A 12,756-nucleotide genomic window follows, 5' to 3' on the forward strand; every position below is an offset into this window, starting at 1 on the left:
TCCTTTGGTCCATGTCACTGTCGCATGCGCGCTATGTCCTTATCGGTTGTCTATTATTGATGTCACTGGTTACGTCAGTGTTACCAGTTACCACGGGTAAGACCTGGACATGCAAGCCATCGTACTCGTCGTATTCATCCTCGGAGGCTCGGTCGACAACATCCGAATGAAATGAACTGAAGGAGCGGCCAAGGCTGCACGACGAAACAGAGCCTGTGAAGCGGCGGTCGCTGTTGCGTGGTGTGCCGGAGGCGGTGCTCCGTCCAACGTACGGGTGGATGGGTACGTAAAACCAGCCTGACTTTGAGTGAGAGACACATTTAAATGTTTGGCGAAATCAATTCTAAATTTAAAATTAATGTAGCCCTAAAGTCATCTCGGACTACAACACAAGCGTAGACATACGTGGGATACCCGCGCTAGTTTTTATCCGACTAGGAAGAACTCCACTTGTAAATCTAGTTGGCCACCTTGTTTTTCTCGGCCTACAACACAAGCGTAGACATACGTGGGATACCCGCGCTAGTTTTTCTCGGCGTTTCGCGCGCTTTCGCTTCGTCCGGGGTCCCTGAGCGCGCCTCGGGGGACCGGGGATGGCGTGGGCTCGCCGGATGGATTTAGGCCCAAATCCGGAGAAAAACGAGGAATCGGGGGCGCGACTGGGCCGAAAATCGCCGTCCGGATGAGAAAAACGTCGCTCGGGGGTCTCTTCGGGGAGACGAGTGGGGATGCTCTAACCTTCACTCTTGCATATACACAAGGGGGCAGGAGGAAGGCACGATCAATACAACCTAAGAGCACCTCCACCGGCGCCCCCATATAGTCGCCGGTAGGGACGCCGGTACTGTCGTATGGGGCGCGCCGGCACATCATTCTCCATTTAGGGAAGCTGCTCCCACACCGACGCCCCCCATACGACAACCTCGATAGATAATTTTAATTGAAAACTCAAACAAAAGCATAGAATTTCGAATAAGTTTTCGAATTTAAAGTTTGAGCCAACACACGGCCACCAAATTCGAATAGGTTTTCGAATATGAAGTTTGGGCCAACATACGACAACTGAATCGCCGTCTCCGGCTGCAAAAAACAACCTCAGCTTCCAAGCCAACTGATCAGATGAACGGGGTCAAGGGCGGCTCAACCTCGACGACTTCCTCACCGGCGGTGAGCCCCGGCCGCAGCTCCGTCGCTGCAACAGGATCCACGGTCGCCGGGGAAGGCACGAACGTCGACGGTGCCGGCAGAGACATGAACGTGGAGGGTCCCGACGGAGACATGAACGTGGAGGGTGCCGGGGGAGACGCCGACGCAGCTCGCGCCGCCGCACCTCTTGGCCGATGTGCTCGTGGTACATCTCGTGCCACGCCCGCGCCAACGGGTCCATCTTCCCCATGTCGGCCATCGAGAATCTTGGATTCTTGAGATATATTGGTGGCCTTCATGGCAGCGGCGTGAGCTTCCATCTTCGTTGGTGGCCGTCGGTGCGGCGCAGGTCAGGCGACGAGTTCAGGTCAACGGGGAAGCGAAAGGCGCCGCTGCCCCTCGGCGCTGAATCCGGCGAGAACGGTGCGTTGGGGTCGAAGGTCATGTCGCTATCGGTGTACTCGGGGGAGTAGCGGGTGTGGCCGTCCATCTGCGACAGCCGCATCTGCGAGAGCGACGGCACCTCCGTGTAGTACCCCGCGTAGTACCCCGGCGACGATGTTGAGCTCGAGAAGTTGCGGCCGGTGGGATGCTGGCTCCACTCGGGCTGGCCGCCGCCCAAGCTGAGGCACGCTTCCGCAGCGGACGCCGCTTTCGCTGCCTCGAGAGCGGCGACGCGGCGCCTTTTGCGGTCGGTCGTCACAAAGGAGCAGCGGTGTTTCTCCTCCTCCCACTCATCCTGCAACATGGTCGCTGGCTTCTCCTTCATCGTCACGGTGCGCGGCTTCGGCGGCGCCTTCCCTGCCTTCGTTGGAGCCTTTCTCTTCGGTGGCATGGCGGCGGCGAGGGTTTTTCGGGTTGGAGGCTGGATGGGAGATGGAACGGCGGGCGGGAGAAATGAGCGGCGGAGGGGACGGGGTTTTGGTGGAAACGATGTATAATTTTGGGATGTGTGGCTGACAGGTGGCTCCCACGCCCAAAATTTTCCGCCTCGCGAGGTGCCGGCGCACCCGATTCGCGTCCTTCGCCAAGGGGCCGGCACGGGGTTCCCGATGCTTCTATTGGGCTCGAAAAAACGCCAGCGCTATTTGGGGCGCGCTGGTGTGATCCCATTTTCACCCCCGGCCTCCAAAATGCTATCGGCCGCTATGGGGCGCGCGGTGCTCTAACACCACCCGATGATGATAGTTTGACTAAGCAATTCCATCCACAAAAGGATACATTGAAACCAAAACATACGGAACAGATCTTGCCTCAAACAGGAGTAGGATCTTACGGGATGGTGTTTCTAGGTGTCCAAACCTATATAAGTATTCTCTGTGTGCTAACCCATTGAATCTTCTACACAACTTCCTCGACTCTTATATCCCCATGGCCATTGGTGAGCCTCTCTCTAGCGGTTCAACCTTTAGTGGCTCCTCCACCCTGACACCCCTCTACATGCAAGATTTATCATTCAAACCTGTCGACCTCCATCGCGACCAACCCCATCTTCCTCCACTAGTTCAATGTCATTAACCTCCTTGAGGTCGGCGATAGTCAAGCTCTAGGGCATTCAATGTCACTTTGTGGACAACCAACCTCAACCGGCTTGTTCCTTCATCTAACTTTAGAAGTCTAGCATCAGCGGAGGTGGGTGGCATTACCAATGATGACCATTTGGTTGTGTTGTGGTGCAATGATTTTATATATATAAGCAACATTTATGGTTGCGGATGCTCTCTCGTGGTGGCAACATTTATGTTCCCGATATACTATCATAGTTGTTACTATGTCTCAAGGTCCCAACTTCGGAACAAGATCCTCTAATGATGTGTGGAAAACAGAGGGAAATCGATGTGTTTGGTACGTCCCTTGTGCATCTGACATCAACATGTAAAATCTGCTCTAGCTCTCGAAAAAAAAGATCTCAATCCCCGAATTCCCCTTCAGTCGTCCTCGTCGCTCGCTGGCACGCCTGGCTCCATGGTCCTAGTTGGCTGCACTACGCCGTTGAGGGGCCAATCTCAACCAACACATGTGTCATCGACGAGCTCCACCTTTACGTTGTCACTGCCCGACGCACTAGCTCACCGGCATTGTCCGTCTCAACTAGTGACCGTGTCACCGTTATGGACCTCCGCGTCATGTTGCCCTAAAGGATGCCCTCCATGGGACGAAGGGAGTATTACATTTCAATCGAATATGAGAGACACCAGTTTTTGGTGACCAAACAAAAATATTAAAATCAATTCCAAATCTTTTTGTTATGGGAGCCAATTCCAATTCTACTCAGTCGAAATTCACTTGTAGCAGCATCAAACCGTTTTGGAAAATGCAACAGAAAAGAAACAGAGAAAGCCCATCCTAGTTTCCACCCACAAACTGGATCTGGGCCAACCCTAGCCTAAACCCCATTTTCATTTTCATTTCCAAACCCCGACCTCCTCCGTCTCCTCCCCCGCCGCCGCCACCATGCTCCACGCCGTCCTCAACTCCGGCGGAGGAATCCGCCGCCTCCCTTCTCTCATCCCCCACCACCGCCTCATGTCCGGCTCCTCCGTCGCAGCCATCTTCTCCCAGCCATCCCCTCCCGCGGATCCCACCGCCGCGATCCACTCAGCCGGCCTCGATCTCTCCCACCCCAACACCATCCCCGCCCTCCTTGTCCACCCGGACCTCGCCTCCAACTACCCCGCCGCCTCCCGCTTCTTCTCCTGGGCCACATCCAACCCCGACACCGCCGTCCTCAACTCCAAGTGCTTCAACTCCATGCTCCAGCTCGCCGCGGCCAACGGCGACGCCGACCATTTCTGGTCACTCGTCACCTCGATGCGGTCCAAGGGCTACGGCCTCTCAAAGGCCACCCTCAAGACCGCCACCGAGAGCTTCCGGTCCAAGGACATGTCCAAGGACGCCGGCATGATCCAGGGCGCCTTCACCGCTCACGCCAGGAACGCAGCGGTGGCAGAGGCGTGCAAGATTCTCCGTTCAGACGCCGACGAGCTATCCAAGTTGGACAAGCTCAATGCATTAGGCGTTGATGTGACCGATGAGCTGGTGGCGTTGGTTGTGGAGAAGGTTGGACAGTTCCCACAGCAAGCAATGGTGTTCTTTGCGTGGGTGGAGCAGTCAGCTGGGGCGGGGATTGGTTGGGGCAAGGTTTACAATGCAATGGCAAAGGCCATTGGCCGGGAGGATTGCATTGAGGAGTTCCGGGACGTACTGCGGAAGATGAGTAGTAAGGAGCTTGGGATGGATAAGGAGGTGTATGTTACCCTCGTCGGTAGGTTCCTCAAGAGGAAGATGTTTGAGGATGCGGTGGACTTGTTCCGGTTTGCGATGGGGGGCACGGAGAAGCCGTCGGCTGAGGATTTTGTCTTCTTATTGAAGAAGGTTGTGGTGAGGGATGATCTGGACCTGAAGATGGTGATGAGGGTTGTGCGGATCTATCAGAAAGCCGGGAATGAGGTGAAGCATTCCGTGTTTGACGCTGTTATCAAGTCTTTGAGAAGCATGGGAAGGCTTGGGGAGAGCGGTAGAGTGTTGAAGGCCATGGAGGATGGTGGCTTTGCACCAGATAGCACTGTGCATGGGAAAGCTGTTCTTGCAATGTGTGATGCTGGGAATCTGGAAGATGCACACAAACATTTGGCCCGCGTCGAAAAATCAGGGTATAAGTTGGATCCAGTTGTATGGTCTGCTTTGGTTAAGAAGTATTCTCTTGGTGATGATGTTGATATGGCAGTTGCATGTTTCCCTGAAATGCTCGAAAGACAAAGCGGCAATCAGGTCGGTTGCGCTCTTGAGGTGCTCGTGTCTGGGCTTTGCAAGAAAAAAGAAGCAAAGGAAGCATTCAAAGTTCTCAAGGACTTGGTGGTGAAATATGCTGTGGTTCCTTGGCAAAGTACCTACAAGTATTTGATCCACAAGTTGATCCGCCAAGGGCATCTGAACGAAGCATTTGACGTGCTGGGTTTAATGAAAACTAATGACCTTCCGCCTTATATTGATCCACTTATCTCGCACATTTCCAAGTCTGGGACCGTGGAGGATGCCCTGGGTCTCCTAAAGGCAATGACTTCAAAGGAGTTCCCATCAAGAACAGTTTACAAGCGCCTGTTTCAAGGGTTGTTCAAAGAGGGGAGGCATGAAATTGCCCAGCAGCTGCTCTTGGTATCTCCTGGAAGTGTCAGAAACCATGCAGAGGTTCTTGACCTCTTCTACACGAAGAAGCTGCAAGAAGAACCTGCAGCAGCTGCTGCTGCTTTGTAATGTGGAATTGAATTGCTGACACCCGCATTTTGAATGGCACTTTGTATTTTCTTTTGGCTTTGTATGGCCTTTGAGCCAGGATCAGAAATTGGATGGCAGAAACATCTTTGCTGAAATGTCTACGTGATCCTTTCAAAAATAAATACAGCATCATTCTTTTTTTCCTCTCTGTCCTGAATTTCAGCCTGTATATGCCAACACATTTATATGCTTCATGTAGCAATAGCGATTGGCAACTGTGTCAAGGTAAACAGTTGGCAACAGTGCAAATCAGTTTCCAGTAGTTCTTCTCATTGCAATCCTCCTTTGGTATTATCTACGTCCTGTCAGCTTGATGGTCCTATGAGCTTGAGTTAAGCAGTTCTGGTATTTATCTGTGTGCTGCTAGTTTTTCTTTTCTATTTGTAGTTGGCCCTTGTACATATAAACTCTCCAAGCTCTGTACGTTGATGATGACAGCATGCATGTCAGTAGCTCAAGCACATTAGATGATGGGTATCATAAGACTTGGTAAAAATTCTACATTCCATTCATGTAACCTTGTGGTATAAGTTGATGGTGTATATACAGTGTTGCTTGAGTTTGATTGAATGTGAGGAGAAAACATCTCTGTTCTATCTATTCACATGGGCTGCCCATCTGTGCAAAAAAAGGGCTGGAGGTGAAGCACTGAAGCGGGCAGTGATGCTGCCGCACCAAACTATGTTTATGATCATTCTGAATGCCGATCTTTTGTGTCTTCTTTTTATCTAATTGAGCGACATGATCGGCCAATCTAGTTGCTGTTCTGCATCCGCGTTAACTTGCACCTGGAATAACGTTGCAAAAATACTAGTTAGCGCTGAAGACAATCACACTATTTTCTATCTGACCAGGCAGCATTTCTGTCAAACTGAGCTGAGGCTCGTCTCAGCATTTTGCTACTCAGAAATTCAATCTGGTGTGCTGAGAAGGGGTATCCGGTGTGCTCAAAAGGGGTACCTTTTCTTGATGAAAGCTCCTTTTCGACTTCGGAGAATATTTCCTTCAGCTTGTTGGTGGAATTCGACATGACATTCTTTGAAGCCTTCTTCTGGTGCTTAGTGCCCTTCAACCAGACAATCCCTAACATTACCTGAATGCTGCAGGAATTTGGTTTCAAGGAAGTGCTCATCATATGGTACTTGAGCTGGATCTGCAATTTTGGAAGAGAAAGAATGTCATGATCCTGAAATTTGAGGTTAAGCATGCAAGCATTTTCATCAGAAGCACTGTTGATTATGTAAGTTATCTCACACTCGAGTAGTCTTCATGCACAACGCCTTGCAGGGTCATCACCTCCTCAAGGACCCACCCATCTCGATTCTGTAAGTTATACTTTTGTTGCGTGGTCGTTGCTTCTCCTCCATATTTTGACGAACTTTTATCAAACTTAAAGCTGATCTGCCGTTGGTATATGTTTTTGTTTACCGGCTCCCATTCTGTTGGTGAGTAGTCAACACAACCAGCTTTCTGCATCACCTTATGTTCCAATGGACCCCCGGAAAACATCTCCATCAAGGCACTGACCTGCGAGTACATAATTCAAGAGGTTTAAACAGATGCTTTTTCAAGAGAGTGAGGCTCACATCAACAGAAAAAACAGCCGAGTAGACTTCTGACATTTTCACAAGGTTCCACACACACATTCATATTCAAGAGAGTGAGGCTCACATCAACAGAAAGAACAGCCGAGTAGACTTCTGACATTTTTACGTCTTCGTTGGCCAACAAAGAACTTTCTTCACATGGGAGCTGTTTCGGTTCAGGTTCTTTGTCGATCATCTCTCCCTTTTGTTTCCAAAGTGCCATAATAATTCTGCCAGACATCAGATTGATATCTCATCAACCATATGATAAGAGAAATTCATGGAAAATTGTACTGAAAGAATGAGAGCCAATTTGATTTATCAAGTAATCTTGACAGAAGTTTAACAAGATGAATCATTATTTGCATGCAGCATTATTGTACCAAGGAAAAATCGTGTAGGATGACTGATACCGATTGCTCCTTCTGTCCAGAAATTTAGGCTGACATGTGATATACAGTCAACCTTTTGAATTTTTTATACCACCTAAAATGTGTGAGACTACAAATTTCCACCCTATCAAGTGACATTAGATCTCTTGCAGCATGCTCAGAAATTGTTATCGAAGTCTTGCACTGAAGACTGCAAAACCTCAAAATGGCCTACATTTCTAGACAGAGTAAGTTATATTTCTGTCGTGTTTGCATGCTCATATAACTTGGAGGTAAGTATTATCCGTGGATCTTTGAAACTACAAATACCTTCTTTCAATACATGTCCAATTATGGACATTTGCTTACTTACGATACAAAAATAGTAGGCCTAACAACTTTTGACAAGACTTTCTAACCATGGAAATTTGCATAGCATGAAAAGCCTTGGAAGTGACTTGAGAGGTCTTCACCAAGGAATCAAAAAGCATCTCGCTGGCTGGTATAGAAAAATATGTGCCTCTGTGGTCACACCAACACATAAAACCCAGGTTTCAAGAACAACTCTAGCCCTAGGAAGGTTCTTTCCCTTGCAATGGGAAGTTCAACTACTTTCTTTACAAATGTAAAATGTGACCAAAGTCACCATCTCCTTCCCAGTCAATATGCTCCAAATTTTCTCTCAATTAGTCCGGGAAATTATTTAGGAGGGAATCATATATTATACATGTCCTAACATCTAACCTATTTTCGACAATATAGTAAAAAATTAACTAGCTTTATAAACAAAGGAGACATCATATTGAATGCGGGCTGTAAAACCATGGTCAAGCAGTTATTCCGCAAACATTTGTCATGCTACTTCGTCGTATGAGTAACTGTGATTGTTTGGGATACTTTTTCAGGAGCTCAGGATACAATACCATGTATTCATGATAATCAATACTTGGATACACTTCATCTGGTGCTGGGTTATGATGATCGGTTAAAACCATATACTAACATATATTTAGAGTTCAAGGTCTCGTTCCAATCCCGCAGACATGAAACAAGTAAAAAACAAATGGCAAAAGGAAAGGCACCTGTGAGCATCGCTGAATGAAACAAATGTTTGGAAATGGAACTTCAGTCTTCCTTGAGGATCCTGTGTTTTGGCACCATGTCTGGCTTCTAGACCCCTGTCCTTCCGTAGGATGATCATCAAGGATGGACTGCCAACTGTTGATAGAGACGGCGGAACAACCTGGATATCATCAATATCGTCCCAAAGAAAGAAAAACTTTGTTTTGCGCCCAAATATGTTTGAGTAAAACCCAGTTATTCTTGGGGAAAGAAAGAGACGCCCCTGCGAAAAATACTAACTACTTCAGTTCTTGGTTGAAATGGAAGCAAAACGATAGCAACTGAGTAGTTATAAACTCTGGCAGCTGTCAGTGTGTAATAAACCATTAACAGTTACTTAGCCATGGAATTCAAGACCAACTCTACACACCTAATTACCTGAAGTGGCATTTTCCTTTTTAGGTGGCAGGTGAAGTCATCGATAAGAAATTCTTCCGGAGGAAGGCTGAAGAGCTTACGGAATGATGAATTCGTCTGAGAGGACCGCAAGTGCATCTGAACATTCAGTCGGCAACTTCAGTAAGTACCCTGATCTGAAAATGGCGATAAAATCAAATGCTGGCCAAACCGTACCTTCTTACCAACTTCTTTCCCCATCTTATCCAGATAGTTCATAACAACTTCAGACCCCCGGGAGTTGTTCAAGAAAATTCTTAAGTGTAACTTGGGCTCAGAACCTTGGGCAAACCTTCCATCTAGAGGAAGCCACATGTCACCCAAATCCGACAAATTGTTTTTCACAAAATTTATTTCTGTGCGACCAATTGTATTTTCATCGAGTGGGCCATCCGAATTATGCACAGCCACGTCCAACCTTGATGGGGGGTCATCCATTGCATCGAATTCAAATATCTCTAAAAAGTTAAGAAAATCATGGTGTCAGCAAATGCTCTAAGAAGGAAGGCCATACAAATGGAAGTGTTCCCAAATCACACAGTGTATTCTTTTTCTTTTCAACAAACAGGATTGGAAGAAAATTAACAAAAAGACGAACTTACCATTCCATTTCGGTTCTGACGCCTGGAATTTTACTGAGCTGGTTTTCTTCTTTCCGTTGCACATAAAAACTACAAAAGGATCAGGCAAGCCAGGTGTGCCTGCGCCTACTATGCCGCTTCCTTCGATAAGTGCAACAGTCAGCAACCAACCATCACCATGAGCTTTGACACCATGATCGCTGCCTAATATTTGAAGAACAAAAGGTTTGCATGTGCTTATTGCTTATACCCAAGGAAAGGAGTAGAGGATTTATGACGTAGAAGTGCAGGGAATGATAGTGTATTCTGAAGATAATAAACTTTGTTTTAAATCATCTCCGGAACTAAAGCAATTCCAGAAAAGAGTAGGTAGAGAGGGTGGGGAATAAACAGTAACTTTTTCCTGGATTAATATTTACATAATAGAAGGAGTGTCTGTCAACAGATAAATACATATGCACTGGTTCTGGATGAAGAGAAATAAATTACCACGTTTCTTCCAGGCATGCAAAAAGCGTCGACCTACTTTGAAGATATTCTGTCCCTGAAGGATCAAAATAGCACAAAACACAACCTCACCAACTGAATCTGGAAGATCAATACCAAAATATTCAAGCCCTCCATGCACCATATTACTGGGCTTGGCTAGACGAAGATGTGCAATGCCATACATTGCAACAGTAACTGAGAAAATGAATGCAAAGCTCCCAAGGAAGCGAGCAACCAGCTTCCAGTTTGATTGTTCATGAGTCTGCAGTGAAGCTAGAATCTTGTCTTTGCTCGAGTTAGCATCACTGAGCTCAGCTACTTTAATTTTCTGGGAAAGTACTTCAGTAAACTGTGCATATCCTTCTTTGAGGCCTTGTTTTGCCCCATTCTCGATCATTCCTTTCAACATTGTACTCTGAACAAAGTTCAGACGCCAACTTATAGTAAGCTGTGAGGTTTGTTCTTCAGATGGCAATTGAGGACCTGGTATTATACAGTACATTATTTCTACCTTGAAACAATTACCACAGGGAACATCAGGAGTGCTAACACTAGAAAGAACGGCAAACGAATTTCCAGCTGCCTTCAAGTAAGTCTGCTCTTCCGTAGCTTTCACAGACTTAACTAATTTAGTTGCAGCTTTTGTGTAAGTTAATGTTCTTTTCAAAGAACTCTCATTATTCTCATGTTTCCAGGGATCAGTATGAAGCCCACTTAGCCCTTGAACTTCTGCAACTGCTGGCCAGAAATCTGAATTTGCTGAAAACAGCATAGCATTCAATTCAGCTGGTTTAATAATGTAAGATTGCTCCACTAGAATACCACCAGGCAGGTTTCCTGGCATTCCACAACCTTGATCTTTAGACTCCATAGTTTTTAGTAGTTCATCAAGATTAACTTCATGTGTGCCGTTTTCACAAGATTCAGAATTCACTATTTCTGTTTCTTGAAACTGTTCCATGGAGTCAGCATCCGTTGCGATACAAGTTGCATTATCTGCACCTTTCCGGAAGTATCGAGACCAGACCTCCACTACTGATGACGCAGTAGCATCGCCGTCATCTTCTTCGGGTTCCAGAAGAACAGATTGTTGTGTGGTGCCACAGGGTAGGCGCTCTATGCTGCTAGGGTCTTTTTGGTCCGTGATGCTTCCGGGCAACTGATCCACGCCGCTACGGTATAGCGCATGGTCCATGCTGGCACAGGCTGATAGATCCAGGCTGCTAGTAACTGCTGATAAGGATGAGGCCTTAGTTTCAAGTGACCTAGTTGAGCTGCACGGCGTTTCGTCGATAAGTTGCATGAGAATGTTTTGCGATTCATTGAAATGGCCTTCCCTAACCGATAAGTATATCTTCAGGCAAATTTCACCTGCGAAATAAAATAAAATAGTCAATAACGCTTGTCAGCTAAATTTACTTTCTAGCAGGGTTCAATTGACTCTAGCAATAAAGGCATAAAGCTTTCGTGACTAGCGACTTCTCATTGTATTAATATTCAGTTGAGTTTAGACCCAATGCAAATTCAGTTAGTTGATAATTAAGGATTAGTCCTCAAAATAGAGAAACTTGACTATAATAAGCAACACTGGCATGAGGCGCAATATAACAACACCTAATGGAATCCTTTTCGGATTAATTTGATAGCTCCAATTGCCGCTTCATCAATTTCTGGAAACATTTACATGTAAATCTTGCAATCTTTGTCCGAGAAATTAAGCTTCTATTGCTAAAGATCCCTGCAGTGTCCAATTTGAGCAGCACATGGGGCATTTCTCCTACCTGAGACTATCATTCCATGCTCAATTTGATAGCTTAGATTCACAATCCGTACCCAAACAATGCTATGTAATCTCATCTTCAATAAAGCATCTATATACTTTCTAAACATCAAAGGCAACCAAAGAACATGGCGGGATTGCGAAACGGATGAAATGAAGAGCGTGCATACCGCGCTTTTTCCTGCTGGACTTGCCGCTCTTGGGCTGCAGCTGGTACCACGCGGTGCCGAGGGAATGGTCCTCCGTCTCGAGGATGGCGGAGAGCGGCACCCTGACACGTCCGAGGAAGTCGGTGCTGAAGTACCTGTCCTCGTTGAGCACGGAGACGACGAGCTCCTCGGCGACGTTGGCGACGAGGAAGCCGAACGCCTCGTCCCACGAGGGGCTGAGGCTCCGCTTGACCACCGTGGTCTTGGCCCTCCGCCTCCCGAGCTGCAGCCGCACGTAGGGGTCGCTGGTGCCGTTGAGGTAGATGGCCGACAGCCCCCGCGCCTCCAGCACGTGCACGCACAGCCGCATCGGCGCGCTCCGCTGCGCCGGCTCCGGCCGGTCCACCGCGCCCATCGCCACCTGACGCAGGTTTGGTGGGGGAGAGCAATGGCGGATTGGGGATTTCGGATGAGAGAGAGAGAGAAGGGGCGAGGAGAGGGATTACCCGCCACCGTTTGAATTGCGGAGGCGTTTGTCTCGTGCCGTTTTCGGCCTCGAGATTCGTGCGGGGGCCTGGGACCGTTGGATTTGCGGAGCGGGCCATGGCTTTCGCCCAACACGTTGCAGATGCTCCGATCTTTGTGGGTCGCCTCAGGTTGGGGATAACTGCCTAATTCAGATAAGCTGTACTTATTTGCAAGTGTGCACTGATAAATCAGCATCTCAATTGCTATTCGAAGGCAAATCTAGAAATTCCTGCAAAAGGTTCACGGGATAATATGTTTTCCCTATGTTCTCTACGAAATGAACAACTCAGATGGCTCACACGTCCAAATGGGCCTATATATTTTTAAACGAAA

General features: G+C 47.6%; 2 protein-coding genes across 2 annotated transcripts; one reads left to right on the top strand and one right to left on the bottom strand.

Moving 5' to 3' along the window:
• Positions 1-3,554: 3,554 nt before the first annotated feature.
• LOC127307629 (pentatricopeptide repeat-containing protein At3g02490, mitochondrial) lies at positions 3,555-5,562 on the top strand. Its single transcript, XM_051338371.2, has one exon. It carries the CDS (start codon positions 3,601-3,603, stop codon positions 5,398-5,400), a length of 1,800 nt encoding a protein of 599 aa, XP_051194331.1. The 5' UTR covers positions 3,555-3,600; the 3' UTR covers positions 5,401-5,562.
• A 345-nt stretch (positions 5,563-5,907) lies between these two features.
• On the bottom strand, positions 5,908-12,379 carry LOC127307628 (C2 and GRAM domain-containing protein At1g03370). Its single transcript, XM_051338369.2, has 10 exons — positions 11,917-12,379; positions 9,967-11,337; positions 9,499-9,681; positions 9,074-9,354; positions 8,879-8,995; positions 8,461-8,723; positions 7,093-7,237; positions 6,676-6,948; positions 6,382-6,574; positions 5,908-6,209 (listed from the first exon to the last, which is right to left on the bottom strand). The coding sequence occupies exons 1-10, from the start codon at positions 12,308-12,310 to the stop codon at positions 6,199-6,201; spliced, it is 3,231 nt and encodes a 1,076-aa protein (XP_051194329.1). The 5' UTR covers positions 12,311-12,379; the 3' UTR covers positions 5,908-6,198.
• Between the last annotated feature and the right edge of the window lie 377 nt (positions 12,380-12,756).

This window comes from Lolium perenne, chromosome 6 (assembly GCF_019359855.2).
Source record: "Lolium perenne isolate Kyuss_39 chromosome 6, Kyuss_2.0, whole genome shotgun sequence".
Lineage (NCBI taxonomy): Eukaryota > Viridiplantae > Streptophyta > Magnoliopsida > Poales > Poaceae > Lolium > Lolium perenne.

What these genes read in the sequence shown, in the direction of transcription:
- LOC127307629 (XM_051338371.2), top strand. Translation starts at nt 3,601, where the DNA reads ATGCTCCACGCCGTCCTCAACTCCGGCGGAGGAATCCGCCGCCTCCCT.
- LOC127307628 (XM_051338369.2), bottom strand. Translation starts at nt 12,310, where the DNA reads ATGGGCGCGGTGGACCGGCCGGAGCCGGCGCAGCGGAGCGCGCCGATG. An exon ending in GTCCAGCAGGAAAAAGCGCG is followed by an intron (nt 11,338 to 11,916) that starts GTATGCACGCTC and finishes TTTATTTCGCAG; the next exon opens with GTGAAATTTGCCTGAAGATA. An exon ending in GTCAGAACCGAAATGGAATG is followed by an intron (nt 9,355 to 9,498) that starts GTAAGTTCGTCT and finishes TTAACTTTTTAG; the next exon opens with AGATATTTGAATTCGATGCA.